The 20118-nt window shown below is 37.8% G+C and overlaps 1 protein-coding gene across 3 annotated transcripts in view; it reads left to right on the forward strand.

The window, feature by feature from the left end:
- CCDC50 (coiled-coil domain containing 50) overlaps positions 1 to 20118 on the forward strand; it is a 66559-nt gene that overhangs the window by 22464 nt on the left and 23977 nt on the right. For 2 of the 3 annotated variants that reach the window (XM_081235174.1, XM_081235173.1), the window contains exons 2-6: positions 2580 to 2642; positions 3496 to 3622; positions 6278 to 6368; positions 14508 to 14625; positions 19074 to 19601. In XM_081235174.1, coding sequence (XP_081091300.1) covers positions 2580 to 2642; positions 3496 to 3622; positions 6278 to 6368; positions 14508 to 14625; positions 19074 to 19601 — 927 coding nt within the window. The remainder of the gene's footprint in view (positions 1 to 2579; positions 2643 to 3495; positions 3623 to 6277; positions 6369 to 14507; positions 14626 to 19073; positions 19602 to 20118) is intronic. The other variant, XM_081235175.1, reaches the window with a different exon arrangement.

Genomic DNA, 20118 nt, shown 5'->3' on the forward strand with positions numbered 1-20118 from the left:
ATCCACTGTATATATGTACATATCTGGATTTTAAAAATCACTAAAGCTCTGTTCTTTTCATGGGAAAGGGAGAGGTTTCTAGTTTTTACTTGAATGTCTGAAAAATTTTACAAGTCTCTGTGATGCTGTCATTAACGACAGAGCTTAATTCTGTTCATAACATTGTTTTCCTCCTGTCTATGGAGCTCTGTTCTTTGACTTTATTGACCAGTATTTCTTCATTTTTTTCTATTAATGAGCATCTCCTGAAGTCCTACTTTATGCTACATCCAGCACTAACTGTGTGGAAGGTGTAGAGATTGCAGGGCTGGATGGGAATGGAGAATGATGGGGTTGGCTTAATGGCAAGAAGATAACCTGAGATTAGGGTGAATGAAAGTGAACATAGGAGGGAAAACGTTTGAGAAGTGGCAGGATAAAAGCCCAGGGTCCAATAGTTCATCTTAAATGTGCCTGCCTGGAAACGTAGTGAGATGAGTTTATGCTGTTTATTCTCAGTACTGTTTATAGCTGTTTGCTTCAAAGTAGAGTGGATTAGAGGAGGAGCAAAGCTCCTGGCTTTGAACTTGTCCTGGCTGAGAATTGTTTTCTGTAATTCCCAAACTGGTTACTGATTTGCAAGGTGGCTGGATGTGTGACTTTCCCAGGTTGCATTAGATTAGCATTGCAAAGAATACAGAGGCGGACTTTGAAGGCAACTAGAGTGGATGCATGGGAAATTATGGATTAATTATTGCAGTTATTCACATGGTTATCCACATGGAAAACTGTAGTAATTTTGTAATTTTTATTTTATTCAGCATAATATTAAAAGCATATAAAATATATTGTTTTGGCATACCTTTCTGCTCTAATAACATAAATTGAAGTGGCTTTTAAACTTTTTAAAATATTCATTCTGAATATTTGTTTTCTGTGAACTAAATCCATATGTGTCTTAGACATTTAATTAATTAATGTCAATCAGCTAAGTGTTTTAGAGAATGCATGTTGGTCAGCATAGAATATCTTCTTTCAGTCTGTTCTGACTGTGGTTTACCAGAGTCCAGGAGGGCTGATTGTCATGAGCAGAAAGAGCTCTTGCTTGCTGAGAAACTGACTCCCAGTCCTGCCACCAGCAAACTATGTATACAGCCTTCAGAAGCCCTTTCTTCCTTCTGGCCCTTATTTTCCTCACCTGTTAAATAAGAGATTTAACTAGCTCTTCTTGAAAGCACTTTCATTCTGTGAAATATTGGGGGACTTTGACCTGGGCCTCAAGTTGTTAGAATTTGCTGAGAATATATTGAATATAAAAGAACAGGACTTTCTATTGAAATTGCTGGTTTTGTAGTTGCATTTGAGCCAGGGCTAAGTAGGTCATATTTGTTTTAATATGATTTGGGGGCAGAAATGATTTTTCCATTATAAAACCTTTTCAGAGTAATCTTGACGTCTCCAAGCTCTGCCTGCTTTTTTGTTGCATTATATCTCAGCGAGGGACAGGGCTGTGTGAATGTGTATGTGAACATACATAAGTGCTAAGAATGGCAAAGGAATGTTTTTTCATTCTGTTTTAATTAAATGTCTTCACAGACAAAGTCAGAGCTGCAGAAAGAAATCTGTAAACTCTGGTAAGCCCTAGAGGACAGTTTCATGAGTCCTACACATTGCAATAATCTGAGGCTTTGGGAACTTTCCTCTTTAATGTGAGGTACATGTTTGGAATAGCGTAAGGATATATCACCTAAACTACACGTCCTTAAAACAAACAAAACAGCATTTTTCATGATAAGAGTCCTTCATGTGTATGTTTTAAGAAGCAGAAGTTTAAATTACAGTTTGGGGTAGAATGGACCTTTAAGACCATCTCTTCTTATTTGCGTCTAAGAAAGTAGTCCAGGAAACGCTCTTGCCTGGCTATCCAGATGGAGGCAAAGCTAGGGGCAGATGCCTGGTACCCTCCAAGGTTCCCACTGTCTTTTGGTTTGCAGGCTCTCTTTAGGCAGCTCTATATTTAGAGAGACGTAGAGAACCAGTTCTAACTCGTGTCTGAGGGTGTGGACCCATTGAAGAATGTGACTACACTTAAAATAGAGATCTGCTCCTGCCTAAGGGACTAATAAAGGTGTGTTTTTCCTTAAGAGCACCAGGATACACATAAGGCTCTGGGAAAGGATCCTCTGAATCCCAGATGGCTTAGCTCCTCTGACCATGCAAAAACTCAGATTTTTCTCAGCTGCAATATGTGAAACATTCTTGTCTCTTATTATTACAGCAGTCCTTGCCCTCTCTTTATAGAAGTGGATTAGAATTTCTGGGCCTCTGGGTTCTGATTCTGTGATTAATTTCCTTAGGCCAGGGACCTAACCATTATTTTGTGATACCTTGTTCTTGGCCCTGAGCAGGTACTATGTGGATTTTTGTGAATGAAGACTTTATACTAACTAGTCACTGTTTTGCGCATTGCGAGTTATAAAGTTGATCATCCTAAAATATTAGGTTGGAGTCTTTGAAGTCCTGAGCAAGATCTTTTTCTTTTTATGTTAAAGTACTACTAATGAGCCTTCCTGTCTGCCCTTCTCCCTCATCCTCTGCAGTGTGCCGAGATTTTGCTGTCCTGGAGGACCACACCCTGGCCCACAGCCTGCAGGAACAAGAGAGTGAGTAATAGCCCTCTGCATGCTCCTTCAATTTTCTTTTTTAGTGGTAGCTTGCGGCAGATTTCTCAGGATGAGGCAGGGAGAAAACAGAGTCATCGGGCTATATCACCCATCCATCCTGAGGGATCTGTCTAGGCAAATGACACCTCAGTGAAGAATGAAGTTCTGGGTGTTTTGAAGTCAGATAGCTGCTAGGGATGAGAAGACTGTTGGGTGTATCGGAGGAAAAGAGGAACTTGAACCATTTCCTTTGCCTTAGTGCTGTAGGAGGGAGATAGTGGTTATACATGCATGGGGGCTGTGTAGAAGGCTGGCAGAGGGATGGGTTCCTTCCCCTAGAATAGGAGGCCTGAACATCTTTTCCCAGGTGAGGGCAGTGTCTAGATTGTAGATTTTTCTGAATTTTTATGTATGTACTCATGAATAGTAAATCTAAGTCATATGTGTTATACAAAAGTGCGTAAGTATGAATTTGTAATTTGTGAATCATTAATTCGTGTGTCAATATAAAAATTCAGTATTGAAATAGTATTTTATAAATAAGGGGGCAACTTGTAGAGCAGAAAGAGCACTGGCCCTGGCTTTAGATTATTTGAGTAGAAGTCCTGGCACTGCCACTATTTTATCTTGTGCCCAATACAAATTACTTAACCTTTCTGATTCTCTTTTTCTGCAATGCAAAGATGAAAATAATAACTCCTGTGCTGCGTATTATATAGCATTATTTAGAGCATAAGATGAAATGATGGATGTGAAGCTCTTTTTAATGGAAAGGCTCTTCTTAAGTTTATTCTCAGGTTTATCATTAATAAGCCAAAGCATTATAATTCCTCTCTCCAATTTTACTATCCAGTTGAGCATCATTTGGCATCGAATGTTCAGCGGAACCGTTTGGTCCAGCATGATCTCCAGGTGGCTAAGCAGCTTCAAGAGGAAGATCTGAAAGCTCACGCTCAGCTGCAGAAGCGCTACAAAGACCTGTGAGGACTTGGGGACTGGGATGGCATCATGCCCGGACTGTTTTTCTCTGTGGGGTCAGCAACCAGGGCAGGGAAGAGGACTCTCCATCCGTTCCTTTGATTCCTTTCACTATTAGATTACAGATCCTACAGTGACTATCCCATAGTTTTGTTTGAATTAAAAAAATTGTCTTTGTTGTTGGAATACTTTACTAGGTTTTGGGACATGTGGTTTCTGGTGTGGACTCAACACTCTTCACTGAAGACTTTGAGTCATTTGGTCCACCTCTCTGACTCAGTTTTCCTTACCTGTACAGGGGGCAAATGATCTCTGTCCCCTCTGCCTCCTGGGCTTTTGGGGGAAATCCAGCGAAATACTGGATGTCAAAGAACTTTATGAGGTCTGTTGGGTTCCTTTATTGTTTCCTAGCAGTGTTTGCTACTCCTATTTTCCTCGAACCCCTGGTTTTTCTTTTTGTGTGTCTGTGCCGCACAGCTTACAGGCTCTTAGTTCCCTGACCAGGGATCAAACCTGTGCCCCAGCAGTAGAAGCACCACGTCCTAACCACTGGACCACAGGGAAGTCCCAAACCCCTTGCTTTTTAAGTAGAGGCGGAATCTTTTGGAAAGCTCTGAATCGTACCCTTAGTTCTCTTCATAACTTCAGTGTCTGACCAAAGTTATTGCTCTGTCTCCTCCTAAATGGAGAGATCATATCTAAGGTCTCTTCCAGCACAATGACTTTTTATTCTTTTTAATGTTTTAAAGGCTCACAGAGTACATTTCTTCTTTGAGAGAGGCTCCTATACCTAAATCTCTAATGGTGGATTTAACCACAAAATTGTTTTGAGGAGGAAGGGGTAAAGGAGGAAGTGAAGGGACCCTTCTATTTACTTTAGTTGTCATGTTTAAATAAACAGGATAGCCTATTATTTTTGCTGCCTTTGAGGAAGGGTTTTTCTATTTTATTAATTTCAGAAAGGACTTTATTCGTGATTTTATTCAGCTTCCTTATTTTGTGCATAAACATTCTTACTGACTCTTGCTAATAACTCTGCCACCGTGAAAGGCACCAGAGAGCACAGATATGAATAAAACATAGTCATTGCCTTTAAGGGACTCAGGGAAAAAGAACTCTGAGCGTTTGCCAAAGCAACACACAAATTTGTGAAGCATTCCATCTTTTTAAAACTAGATTAATAAACACTTTTTGGTAAGTTTAAAAAAAAAGTAAGTGAATGAAAAGAGGGTATGGAAATAAAAAATGAGTAGATTTTTGTTTTCAATTCTGTGGTTTGAATGGTTCAGAATCCTTGAATGTTAGACCTGTAATATGAAGTCATTAAGTCCAAAAACTTTTATAGCTGATAAGACGACATAAGAGTGCATGATTCACTGGTTAACAGTGGCAGGACTGGAAATCAGGTCTCCAGGCATCTTGTCCAGTGATTTTTCTACTGATTCTAAAAAAGCTTGCCATTTCTGCTTCTGGCCTGTGCTCTCTGTCTTGTATTCCCTTCCTCCCTTTCTGTCCTGTATGTGTGTTATACACATACATGCATACCCCCATGTACGCACACATCTACTCTCACCTACACCTATTTCCAAACATGTTGAAAGTGACCAGTTCTTTATACAAATGAGAATAGTCTTCATCCCCTCAGTTTTGTTAGAATAGAATGTATGGATTTCGATTCCTCCAGAGAAGTTAGGATATTGCCCCTAACACCCAACACTTCAGTTACAAAAGACTGCCATTAAACATGGAATATACAACCAAGACTAGATTAACTGAGTACTTTAAGTTCAACTGGCAGGGGGAGAATAAGAGGACATGTTTGTGTAGCAAACGAACTGCATATATAAACCACAATTGTAATTTTGTTCCAGCATCTTTTTAGACAGTGAACTCTAAACATGCCTGTATCTCTCTCCTAGTTAGCAGTTAAAGGTTGTAAAGGCTGTGTAAAGGCTGGCTCCCCAGCACTATCACACTCTAGAGTTATAAGCTGCCCAGTGCCTTTTCTTGAAATCTGCAAACCGAAGACTTGTGTACCTGTAGCCATCTCTGAGAGATCCAAATCCCATTTTCTGTTGGAACCACTGTTTCATAGGTGCTGTTTTAAAGGATCTATTTCTCCCACCAAAATGATTTGTCTTGTTTCTCCCACCAAAATGATTTGTCTTGTTTCTCCCACTAAAATGTAGTGTCTGGGTATTGCATTCAGATTCTACCACTTATTTTCTCTGCAATCTTTTTTTTTTTTTTTCGGTACGCGGGCCTCTCACTGTTGTGGCCTCTCCCATTGCGGAGCACAGGCTCCGGATGCGCAGGCTCAGTGGCCATGGTTCACGGGCCCAGCCGCTCCATGGTATGTGGGATCCTCCTGGACCAGGGCACGAACCCGTGTCCCCTGCATCGGCAGGCGGACTCTCAACCACTGCGCCACCAGGGAAGCCCCTTCTCTGCAATCTTAGGGAAATGATTCCACTACTCTGCGCCTCCAGTTTTTTCATCTTTAGGATATGACAATATCAACCTCTTTGCATCATTATTGTGAAGATTAAGTGAGATAAAAATATATACTGACTCATAGTGAGTATTCAGGAAATTGTGTTTAGGAAAAATCATTCCTTATGTTCTTTATTCATGTTGTTTTCACCTTTGTGTTTTAGTGAACAACAAGACTGTGAAATTGCTCAGGAGATTCAGGAGAAGCTGGCTATTGAGGCCGAGAGACGACGCATTCAGGAGAAGAAGGATGAGGTACAACTTAGTTAGTGCCCCTCCACCCCACAGAGGAAGGTTGCTCAGCTCCAGAGCTGTGACTTTCTGTATTCACGGGCTCAGTGTAGGGTTGCTGGATGGGCAGAACTCTCCCCTTTTGGGGTGCATAGTCCAAGTGTCGCCCTCCATGAACCATGTTTATTGCCCTTTGACCAGTTGTTTAAGTGGTGAAGTCTTAAAAGATGATAATGGATAATTTGACATACATTGTGAATTCGTTTCCGTAGGGCTGCTGTAACAAATTACCACAAACGTGGCTTAAAACAATAGAACTTTACTCTCTCACAGTTCTGAAGGCTGCAAATCGAAATTAAGATGTTCGCAGGGCCATGCTACCTATTAGGAAAGATCCTTCTTTGCCTCCTCCTAGCTTCTGGTGGCTCTTGGCTGTCTGGCATTCCTTGGCTTGTAGTTGCATCATGTGAGTCTCTACCTTTATTGTCACATGGCCTTCTTCCCTGTATCTTTTTGTCCTTTTGTTTTCTTATAAGGACACCAGTCATTGGACTGAGGACCCACCCTAATCCAGTATGATCTCCTCTTAATTATATCTGCAAAGATCCTATTTCCTAATAAGATCATGTTCTGAAGTTCTTGGTATAAATGAATTTTTAAGGGATGCTTCAGCTCAATACTGGGTGTCTGTCTGTGGGTTATTCCCACAAATTTAGGGAGAGCAGACCTTGAGTGTAGCCTGAACAGGAATCAGGGACTGTTCATTGCTCTCATTCTTTTTTGTTAATGGTTTCACTCTCCTGTGATACGCTGCCTCAAAACAATGATCTGTTTGATTCTGTATATATTTTTAAACTGTGTTGTTTTTAAAGCTGAAAATGGCTAAAATTAGCAGTAGTATATGGTTTGTGAGAAGACTTGAATTTGCACTTAATGATCACTTGATTTTGTGTTATGTTTTCAGCATTTCAAATGGTTCCTTTTCAATTTGCTTTGATTCTCTGTCTGCTTTTTATACACCTATTGTGCTGTTCTTGGCCATTGTCTTGATTTATAATAAGGAAAAAATGATTTATTATTTTTAACAGTACCATATGGTATTTTGCATACTCAGAAATACTTTTCAGGGTTAAAGGGGGTGCTATTAATAAGTACATAAACTGGGACTCTCCTGGGCAAACTGGCACATACAATCACCCTATTAAATAGGTATAATCAGGGTTATCGGTGAACCAGCCTGCATCTTCTGTTCCTCCACTGAGCCATCCTTGTTCCTCTGGAACTCCTTGTTCAATGCCAGGTGAGTGTGAGACGTCTGGTGTGAGTGTATTTAGCTATTTCTTTAAGAAACAAACCATGATTATGTGATGATCAGAGTCGTAAGTAGGAACTAAGGATTCCTTTTCATCCTTCCTGTTAGCAGCACAGGAGCTCTTTCTTACTACAGGATGTGTTGCATCTCTATAGTCAAGACTGCCTTGGAGATAAAACTGGCAACTGAAAGAAGTGATTATGTTTTGTAGACAGAAAAGCTTCTATTTTAAAAATCACAGAGTAATGAAGTTGGCTTCTTATAAATGCTACTGGTGTCCTGTAATTCCCCCCACTCCCCCCACCCCATTTGGGGAAAAACAGTATTCGGGAAACCAAAATACTTTATTTTACGCATGTGGAATCTAAATAGCAATCACAATAATCTCATTGTTATACTATATAAAGTGTGTAGTGTAGTGAATAACTGCATTTTTCAGATGAAGAAATTAAGTCTTAAAGAAGTACATTACTGGTCCCAAGCTACAATAAGATGCCAGAGAAATGTCTGTACCGTTCAGTCTCCTGACTGACTGCCTCTGACCTGGATATACTGTGACACAACATAGAACACAGAGACTTTGGAGTTAGACTATCCTGGGTTTGAATCTTATCCATTTAACTTTTAGCTGAGACTTTCAGCATCTCACTTAACTGTGGAGAACCTCGGGTTCCAAGTTGAAGAAGTCCATGGTAACTCCACACTTACCCCAAAGGGCTGTTGTGAAGTTTAAATAAAATTAAGTATATACACAGGGAGATCAGCTCGGTGCTTTGTGACCACCTAGAAGGGTGGGATAGGGAGGGTGGGAGGGAGGGAGATGCAAGAGGGAAGAGATATGGGGATATATGTATATGTATAGCTGATTCACTTTGTTATAAAGCAGAAACTAACACACCATTGTAAAGCAATTATACTCCAAAAAAGATGTAAAATAAATAAATAAATAAAATAATTAAGTATATAAAGTCTCTGCCACATATTAAATTAATAGTTGCTCTTTCCTTTTTGCATTCTTGCCAGGTGTTTTCCCCACCATTCTGCCCCTTACAGCAACTCTGATTTCTCTTATAGGGAGATAAGCGTGAAATTAGGAAGGGGAAACAATACACAGGCTTAGGTGTGTTCTAGTGCAGTCTGATCTGAGGGATCTTCAGGAGTTTGTGCTTTGTTGCCCTCCTACTGCACTGCCTTCTGCTACTGTTTGACCTACTGAAATGTTCCCCCTTCCCCAGTGCAGTGGAATGAGAGATGAGAAATCTAGTTGTGGACGTTTAGTGAGACTAGCCTTTAAAAAACTGCTTTCAGACTTTTTTGACTTTTCACTGATGCCTTAGATTAGATGGCTGTCCCGCCAAGATGTTCTTCTGTTGTAGAAAAATGTGACTTCCAGCTGACTAGTATGTTGTAATATTAAATAAACAAAATCTGCATTAGTAAAGTTTGATGTCGAAGGATGTATGATAATGCTTATTTATTTTAGTCCAGGGTGCCTAATAGGGGAGACTAAGACAATTGTGCTAATTTTTCTGGCCAACTTTGCATTGCCTGTTACTCATCAGCTGTCCGAATTCTCCCCCTCCTCACTGCCCCCATGCTCTTCTGCTTCCTTGTAGAGTCTGCTTAGCTAATGAGTTCTTACTGAACGGCAGGGCTGTGGAAAATTCCTCTCTGGATTTTCACCCAAATCTCTTTTAGAGATTTTTGGGGTCAACTCTCTTGGGTAGTTCATAGTCCCCCAAAACAGATATAGAATCCAAGGCCCCTTTCCTCTTGGGACAGATTTTTTTCTGAGCAACATTGTTCCTGAGTAGAGTTATATGACTTTGTGTGGGTGAATTAGCATGTCTAGCTTTGTTATGGTATCATTTTATTGTGTTTTTTAACAGAGCACAGATGTAAGGAAGGTAACATTTCCACTGGGGGGACAGCTGTAGAAAAGTTTAAAAAAGATCTTTTATATTCTTACCAGCATTGTGGCCTCTCCCTCCCTCTTTTCTATCTTTCCCTCTCCCTTCTTTCCTTCCTCTCAGTGCCCTGTTGAAGGGGCTTGTAGCCTTTGGTAATACTGGACTGTATGAGTTTGTGATTAATATGGCGGGATTAATTTTATTGGGATCTTTCTCTTTGGTCACAGCTTTAGCATTTGTCAGTGTTGTTTAATGAAGCCAAGAAATGTGTGTTTAGTTGATTTAACTCAGTTATTCTTAAATAAAACTCTTAACTAATTGTGTGTGAATGTATACATATGTGTGTCTTTGAACCTAGGTCCAAATATATGTGAATGTGGAACTAGCGAAAAAAAAAAATGTGTTTTTTTTTTGCGTAAATAAACAGTAACATGGCCAACCATGTTATGAAAAATCTGTGGCACTAGTCCAACAATTTGGAGCTATTTATAATGTGAACTGTTCAGGGATAAACTTAGTAACCAATTTACATTAAAAATTAATCTAGTGTGAGCCATAATACTTTGTCATAGCATTCTTAAGGTCATTAGAAATTTGTGTTCTAAAAAATATTTATATAAGTTGGTAATATCTAGAGAATAGCTCAGATAATAATAATTTTAGCAACTGAAATTTTTTCCTATATTTTGGCACTTTAGAAATAGGTTTATACATATATAGCCAGACGGGGAGTGAGTGGGATTTTTCTGGTTGAGAAAATTCTTCTCTCTCTCTCTCTCTCTCTCTTTTTTTTTTTTTTTTGTGGTACGCGGACCTCTCACTGTTGTGGCCTCTCCCATTGCGGAGCACAGGCTCTGGACACGCAGGCTCAGCAGCCATGGCTCACGGGCCCAGCCGCTCCGTGGCATGTGGGATCTTCCCAGACCGGGGCACGAACCCTCGTCCCCTGCATCGGCAGGCGGGCTCTCAACCACTGCGCCACCAGGGAAGCCCCTCTTCTCTCTTTTTATCCTAGTTATACTGATGTTTTTTTTAGCAATGGAATTGGTGTTACCTTCTTTTTCTGGTCTTACAGAGTAACTCTTTTGGGATTATTCCTGCTTTGAGTTCCCTACTGAGTTAGATGTTAATATATTAATTGCTAGTTAATAAAAGAAATTTAGCAATCTAATGGAATGGCTTCCTTTTTTTTGTTCTTCTGACAGTCATTTGACAATCACATTTTCAGATCTCCTTTAGATTGTCTTTATACCCAAGATTTTCTCATTTTGAATCCCAGTACTGTTGTATGATAGAGGTGAAAACTTTAAGGGGGAAGTAACCCTGATATAAAATCATATAAACCATAAAAATACCCTAAGGGATCCAGCACCACAGTTCAGTAATTTGTCTTCTACTTGAGAAAGATGCGTGGGGTTCCTCTGGGTTCCACTGCACCTTGATTGTATGAATGTTTCTCTTAGAGCACTCATCTTTGCGTGTCTTACATTACGTTAATCACTTTTCTTCTAGCACTTAGTAGATAAGAACATTAATGATATTGACCACATATCTTGTTTCCCTATAGGAGGTCTCTAGCAGAATGTTTGACCCATTGAAGGGAATCAGTAAATCTATGTTTTTCTTAAAATAACTTTCCTCTAGCATTCCAGGGATCCTTACCTGTGCCCTTACTTATGCTCACAGCTTCCAGTTTTCCAGAGTTGAGTGTTGTTTCAATAAATGTATTTACTAGAAAATCTTGTATGCAACAGAGTTGTTTCTACATATTAACCCAAAGTAAGTCTACCTGATTAATTAAAAAATAATTGAATGTGACTTCAAAAAGGCTTATGAGTTCTTTTAGATTTTTTCCCCAAGTTATGTTTTATTGAACACTAGTTTCATAAGGTTTATATTTTTTTATGTAACAAAAAGGCATCTGTCACAAAATAAATTTGGAAATTCCTGGGTTACAGGAAGATAACAGGTTACTTGTCTTTTATCAAAGTGTCAAAATGAGCTAATGTGTTTAAAGAGTTAGATATAATACATGTTTTCTATTGAATGCTTTCTGTTTTTTTTGGAGAAACTTTTGATACCAGTGTTCTCAGAAACAGAGCTTAGGAAATGCTGTTCTAGACTAACCTTTAACAGGAAGGAAGCTGAAGACTAAGGAGGTTGTTTATGTCAAGGGTGACTAAGCTGCATCCAAGCATTGTGACTAATAATTGCCATCTTTAGCTTGTTTCAGGGGGAATTTTTATATTGAAATCACCTAACTAAACCCATTGTGCAGTAATGTTGGAAAGCAGGGAAGAAAACTGACTTGGGGTAAATCACGGTTTATAATATAGCAGCAATTTTCCTTTCCCTCCTCAAGTGTAGCTAGCTGTACTTGTTCTTCTCAGACAGAAGAAGCTTACTCAGAAAAGAGCTGAGATGTTAAAGGAGCAAAAGGTTTGGGTGCTAAGGTGCATGACACATTATGATTATTATTATTCTACTTGGTTAAAAGCCCTCCTTTTGACTAGCCAATGCATTGTACAAAAGAGGCATCACCTTTGTTTCTCTTTGGTTCAACTTTGGCTCTTCACATTGAGAAGGCTTATTATTATGTATTAATTAGGACTAAATTCAATAGCAGCAAAGCAATTATAAAGTCCCTGGCGTACAGTTTAATAATTTCTACTGGCAGTTGGACCTGGTAATTTTCCTTTATATTTTTATTCAGTTATATCAAGGGAAACTTTTTGTTTTCAGTAAAACAAACCACTTAGGAAAATGAATGTTGGGTGCTTAGTAAACATGACAACTCAGGGAAGTGTTTATATTTTCTTCCTACTTTTGCAATAAAATAAATAGGGATTGGGGAAATTCTGTAACAGTTATTACTTTGGGGAGAATAAATTATCTTGTCACACCTCTCTCTTTTCCTAACTGACTGGTATATTGCTTTGCAAGACATCAAATAGAATGAACCTGGCACAGGGGATGGCACCTGGTAATACTCCCAGATTTATTAAAATGGTGCATTAGGGTGTCAAGACATTTGACTTTAAGGTTGAGTAGTTCAGACTCTTTATTTTACAGATAAAGAATTCAGGCCCAAAGAAATCCATTTTAGTAGTTAATGTTTCTCTCCCAATGTCTCTAAAGTGTCTCTGACTTGAACTGGAAGGGAGAAAGAAAATCATCATATTCTTTAAGTTTAGGGGATTTTTTTCCATCAGCGTATTAGAAATTCAGATTTCTTTGCATGAAAATTATACTTGTGTTTTAAGTGGGATTGTGTTCTTTACCTTGCATTCTGAGCTGCAGTATTTTGTGAGTGCTTTTACATGGATTACTTATCAAATATATATGTATATATTTTACAGACTTAAATGAGAAGTTTCCAGCATAGAAATTAGTTAAAGGATATATGTTAATGGTATATTTATAAGTTTGAATTTAGGCATGTACTTAACATAAAGTCAGATTTGTAAGGCTATTTTGTGAACATTAAAAGCCAAGTATATGGATAACATTTGCTAATGTACCTAGCCTCAGTATCCAACTTATTGCTACACTGATATAAGAGAAATTGAGTCATTCAGATGAATTTTATTTGCCTTTCAGTCTTAGTATATTCTTCACTTTGACTTATTCAGAAAATTGCAAAAAGAAGAATAGTGATTAATTCTTGCCTCAAAATTTGCACCATTTACATCTGAGCACATCTTATATTCCTCATTGTAAATATAAAGAAGTTATCCCCTCAAACTACCTATGGCTGTTATTGCCATTTGCGTCAATGAATATTGTTGCCATATTTGTAAGATCTTTAAGAATCTGACGATGGCTAGGCATCTTTTTTCCAAAAAAGTGTACATGAATAAAGTGTATGTGCTATTTTATTGGGCCTTTCATAGAAATAACCTTCAAGTTCAGAACACTGTCACTTTCTAGCTCAAAACCTTTAGGAACCCCTCATCCCTTACATTACAGACGCCAGACTTCTTAAGAGTGTCTGTAAGGGGTGCCTATGATCCAGCTTCTGCCTGGTTTTTTAGCCTCACCTTTCTCTGTAACACCCCACATCCAGTGTTCTAATTGGACTATTGGTTGTTCCCTAGATTGATGCCCATTAAAATATTTATAACTTTGCTGATGTTGTTCTCTGTTCTTCCCTTACCTGTTGGAATCCAGTTCTTTGTTCAAAACCTAACATTAATGCAAAGCCTTGAATTAATCCGTTTGAGTAGAAATAATATTCCCTCTTTTGTGCTCCCATAGACATTTTACCCTCTTTTTTGAGGCATTTATAATTTAGTTGTATTGCAGTTATTTGTATATACCTTTGTTTTCATGAGGAACGGTAATCGTTTAGGGGATGCAGTCAGAATGTTATTATTCATCACTCAGTAACTGCTAAAAACTTGCCTGGAGTTAGAGCAGAGGGGAGACAGGAGGAAGACTGTTTTCTCTTTTTTATTGATCGTTAAGACAGTGGTCCTCTAATGCAAAGCTAAATCAGAATCAACTGAAAAATTCTTTTAAAAAAGTTTTCAAATTATATTGTAAATACAGTTTATAAAAGTTATAGATTATGGTACTCTTCCTCATTTAAACTTAGTGAATCATCATCTTGGAAAAAGGGCCCATAAATATGTATTTAAAAAATCCTGTTCTATAACCACCTTTAGGAACATTACATTTGAATGTCTTCAAGTTCAGTTAGATTTAAATTCAATTAAAAAAACCTTTCCCTATCATCTGGATCTTGTGCCCTTCCTATTGAGCAGTCCTCTGTGGCATTTGGACAGAATGAGCTTAATATCAGAAAGTCTAGAGAGCCTAGCTGGAGGCAGAGCCACAAAAGCCTGGCAGTGGAATGTTAAACCATTGACCTATAGGGTCACTGTATGGAGTTTGTTCATTCTCTGGTAATGATTATTTCCCTTCTCTTTGTATTTGCAGGACATAGCTCGACTCTTGCAAGAAAAAGAGTTACAGGAAGAGAAAAAGCGAAAAAAACACTTTCCAGAGTCCCCTGGAGCCAATGCTTATGGTGATAGTTACTATTATGAAGATGGAGGTAAGTTTTTGCATCATGACCTACTCTATCCTTAGACTCAGTTGCAAGACACCCCTTTAAATTTGTCTGTAAAGTGACCCTAGGGCCCCTTTAGATTTGTGGTGGAATTTTATCTTATCTAATAAATTCATCTGTTCTTTAGTTGGATGACCAGAGCCATTTTTATGGCTGTTAAAACTTGAATATAGTTTAACAAAATTTGGCATGCATTCTTTTGCACTGTTGCTACTTGGAATGTTGTATTACATTCTAAGCACATAAACTGGGGTGTGGAAAAGTGGCATATGAGTCTCTGGGCTTGATCTTTCTCAAGGAAATCTGGGCAGTACTGTTTGAAACAGCAAAGTGGCACAAATAATAAAGGAGGTACAGCATTTATCAGTTACTGGATACCAAAGCTTTTTTCCATGCTTCTTATCTTTTAAACCTAGACCAATGGGTTAGCCTGCTGATGACAAAATTGAATTTTAAGATTCTCTGTTCATTTTTTGCTCTTGATGCTTTCTTTGCTATTTGATTACCATATAGAAAAATTTCTGAGATAGAGAGATCCCTTCTCTAGTGCTTGCTTTTGCAATGTGGTGGTGGTGATGATGGTGTGGTGCTGGCACTTGTGGTGGTGGCGATTCTTTATCTTAAAAGTGTGTTGGGAAACGAGTATTGACAAATATTGTTCAGTCCTTTTTAAAGATCTGTCAAAGGAAAGACATTTCCTATAGTTTTTAGTTTCAGTATTTATTGTAGTTCATCTTGGAGACTATACTTAGGATACCAGCTAAATAAAATCTAAAAGCAGCTTCTAGAGAGTAAACATTTTAAGGTCAGTAATCCCCAAGTCCCTTGAAAATTAATTGTCAATTGCTTTTCTATAATTTCATTGTAAAAGGTAAGTAAGTATTGTCTTTGATGAGTAGAATGAAAGATACATATATGTAAGTGATAGGATTATTATAGTTTGAGTCTTGCAGTCACATTGTTCTAAATCTATCCTAATCAGTAGAGCTCAACTCTATAACACAGTCAGTAAGCAGGTTGATTCTCTACTTATTGCTTGGTGTGTTGTTCTTCCATATGTAAAATGCTCAGCTCTTTGTTGATAGCCATTTTCCTTATGCTGGTTTTTCTAATCAAATGCGATACATCATTTAAAAAGAAAAAATTATTGCCGTATTTTTCTCTACTAGAGGTCAGAAGGTAAAGAGTTACTCGTCAGCTTTAATTAAAATCTTAGAAATGTGGTCTGGCGTAAAACATTAGGGTAGTAAGTAAATTAAGTACACTAAAGTACTAATTTTAGCATTTCTCTATTAAAACCTTATACTAACTTGAATTGGGACTCAAGCCTGGTGGTTTTGACCAGAGTGCTGACATACTGTTTCATCTCTCTAGACTATGTTAAGAATTCAGTGGATTTTCAGAGACACCTAAAATTTTGACAAATCTCTATTTAATTGCTTTTGTAAAGTTATGGAGAATGGCATATATGCTACTTTTTTGGAGTTGGGGGGATTGGTAAGAGAAAACGATGAACTTCTGAGCATGTGCCTGTAAAGTACTGTTGGAATTTCTCTTCAGTTGTGTTGTTGTTGGGAGACGATATATCGCTGAACACGTGATCTTCATGCCTTTGAGTTAGACTAAGTTGAGTTCCACAGAAACCATATTGCAGTCCAGCTCATATTTACGAAGCAGACTTATGTTCTTTTCAGTGGTCCTTTCCCAACACATAAGGGATATTCTTTAATTGTACTTCTTTGTGTGCAATATGATTTTTGTCTGTCTTATAATAATCACAGCAAATCATTACAGAAGTGGTTGTTTTAGCTTTCATTTTACTTAAACTTTAATAAATTAATCTTTTAAGAATAATCATTTATAGATTTTCTACAAATCTGAAATTATCCAAAATATCTGTCAGATTTATATCGATTGAAATGGTATAACTTATTCATTTATGAATCCATGTTTTTTTTTTCAAAGCCACTTACCTCTATTGAAAGCATATTAGAGACTTTAAGTCATGGTCTTTGGAGTCATTAGACCTTGATTCACGTTTCATCCATTCCTTAGAAAAATTGTAATGTTAAGGAAGTTATCTACTGTAATCACTCTAAGCCTTTTTCTCATCTCTAAAATGGAGATTCTAAAAATAAATCCTTCGCATAGATGTTGAGAAGAGTAAACGATGTAATTTTTCTGAAGACTTATAAACTCTAAAGTACTATTATTTATACATATATTAATGTAATGTGTGTACTACATAGTATTTTGTCTATTTCAACAAAAATCATTTTATTTTGAAAGACAAACATGGAAGCACACAAATCAAATGTTTGCATATATATATGCAAGCATATATATATATGCATATATATATGCAAACATGTGTGGGTGTATATATATATGTATACGTATATACATATATATATGTATGTATATATTGGCTATAAGGAAGTTAATTATATTTGCCAAATAACTTGGTCTCAAGAAACATAAAAGTCTCAATCCTTAACTGAACTGGGTTTTAAAGGATTCAAACAGATTCCTCCACCCCTGTCTTTTTTTTTTTTTTTTTTTCTTTCCCAGGTTTAAAGATATCACAGGGGATCACAATAAATATTTTTTCCTGTCAACTCTGTGAAAACATAGTGACAGCTCTGTTCTAATTTTTGCAACACACTTCCCTAAAGTAAAACTACTTATATTTGTTAACTTGTTAGAAAGAAGTAAAAATAAAAAACAAAACAGTCATAACTTGACAAATCCATGTTGAAAACAAAACCTTTCTTGTCTCTTTTTGGGCTTAAAGGCAGGCTTCACTCCTGCAGTTTTCTGTGGGAACATAGATATTAACACTAAACCATCGTCTCCTAGTTGTGGTCATCATTTATGTAGCTGGTCAGTATTATGTTAATTCACAGCAGTCGTGAATTGATTCTTTCTCAGCTGTCAAGATACTCCTAAAATAACAGTCTGGTTAAAAGAGTAGATACTTTATTTTATTACAGAGAGTAATTGTCCTGTTTCACTTCTGCTTATGTAAAAAATAAGTTTTCCTATAAATTATGAAGATAAATACCTCTACAGACTTTTTAGAAGACAGATTTTAATTTAAATGTCATCTCTGAGGCAAATGTTCTTTTCTTCTGGAAAGCTCAAGAGGAAACAATTTGGAGTTTTTAGTGGAAGTTTATGGCATAAGAGATACATTTAACACGTCTCCCCACCTCTGTTCCTTCATTAGATAACAATAACACACTTTAACAAAAACAAAAAACCCAAAACAAGCAAACAAAACCCATAATAACTAAGGAAATTTATGGTCATCTATTTTTTCTACATCCCACCCAATTACGGTAGCTGTTTCAAAAGCAGTTCAGCGAGTGACTAATTCCAATAGGGAATCTTGGCTATCTTAGCAATTTTCCATGGAATTAGGATTTCTTTTTGTTACTTCCCAATTAAAGTAAAAGTCTTAGAAAATGTTAAAATAAATATGCTCTTGCAATGTGCATTGTTAATTTACTTCCTTTGTTTTCACAGTCTGCTTGTTCTTAAATGAGACCTGACAGAAAAGCACCCATCTGTGTGCTGTTTCTGCAGTTTGTGTTAAACTTAGGGACTTGTATATTTAGCACACATTGTATTTTTATACCCAGAAAACAATATCATAAAGTTTTTTGAAATGTATTTAGGAAGTGACTCCTTTTTATGTATTCTGTTATGGCATCTCTTTTTAATTTTTTTCCTCTGAAGAATTTCAAGTAAGATTAGGAACAGAGTTATCCAAAGATAATATGGTCATTTACTCACTTAAAATTCTCCTTTACTCCCTCTTCTTCCACACTGAACTGTAACATGGCTGGGATTGTTGGCTTTGGCCACCTATGGGGAAAGGACAGAGGAATATGAAAATCTGTGGCTCATCACTCTAGTGGACTAAGTAGAAATTAGCAATATTCTGACATAGATTTATTGTTATTTCCAGTAAGAATATTTGAAAGTCTCTGACTGGAATCACAAAGCTTAGTTCTTTTTCTGTTTTATAAGACACCCTCAACTCTCACTTTTCCCCCATATACTAGTTCCAAATTGGTTTTATAAATAGAATTAAACATTTAATGACTAGAATTTTTGTTATTGGCAAATATTAAAGTATGTGTTAACTCTTCACTAATCATGATCAAGCTCTTCTTTCAGATTTACTTTTTTTCACTTACTTTCATTTTAGTTTTTTACCTTTCTGGCTATGTACCCAGAATCCTTCATGTATGCATGGACCATTCCAGCAAATGCCCATCCCTTCGTTTCAGTTTGTTAAATTGAAAAAGTAATCTTCTTCATTTTAAAATATGTTGAACTTGGTCCCTGCCTCTGTCCTGTAGTGAGTTCATACTCATTAAGTTAACTTGCATTTCTATTTTTCACATTCCTCCACCTCCGCTCAGACCAGCCACGGTCACAGAGGGCAAGGGAGTTGGGTTCTGGAGTCTCAAAGCCTTATAGACTCCAAAGTGAGGAAAAGACTGTGAAGCAGAGAAAGGAGAAATCGAAACATCCACAGGAGCACTTGGAAGAACTGGAAGAGCATTGTTCATCAGAGAAACCTCTTTCATCCTCTAGCTTGGGTAAAGTGAGGGACGATCCCCAAATTAACACTGAGCAGCCTGAAAGGAAACGATCTGGTCATGAGAGGCTCCGAAGACCTCCTCTCCCCAAGATCAGTGGTGAGGTGTTTCTGAGCACTGAATCGGAAGACTGGGAGGCTAACCATAGCCATCGAACTCGAAATTGGGAAAAACAGTCCAGACACCAAGACCAACTTTCTCCCAAGGCCTCACAGGAAACGGGGCTTCACTGCAAGGAAGCTGTATATAGAAGCGACCATGGGCAAGGTGAGCAGAGAGACAGGAGGCACAGGCCCAGGGCTCCTCCCTTCTCAGAGAGTGAGGCGCGGCACCAACGCCATGATGCAGGTAATAAAGGGCAGCCTCGTTGGAAGTTCTGGTATCATGTATATACATACAAACAAATGTATTTAATAAGCATCATAAACAACCTGTCCTTTCTCTCTGGTTTGTGCTCCTGGCTTGGAAATAAATCCTGGAGCCAAATATTACAAAAAGGTATTCACTTAATCTCAAATCTCTGCCTTCTAAGAGAATACACTCATTCCTTAGAACATTCTTCCAGCTCCAGATTGCAGTGGAGGTACCCATCCCAGATACCCGTCCCAAATATGGGTACCCATCCCAAATTTTTAATTTGCCAAGACCATATATCAGAGATTCTGATACCAAAGCAATGCTCTTGAGTTTCTGGTTTTGATTCAGTGAACCCAGAAGGTTTAGTAACACCACCTTCATAGTATTTGCCTAAATAGAAGACCTGCGGGGCTGGAAGTACTGGATTTTCTTGACCTCATCTTTCCTAGCTGTAAAGTGAGAGATGGGATAGGCAATCTCTTAAGATAGCGTTTTTCAAATAGTGAGC

This window comes from Mesoplodon bidens (assembly GCF_964165515.1).
Source record: "Mesoplodon bidens genome assembly, chromosome: 5".
Classification (NCBI taxonomy): Eukaryota; Metazoa; Chordata; class Mammalia; order Artiodactyla; family Ziphiidae; genus Mesoplodon; species Mesoplodon bidens.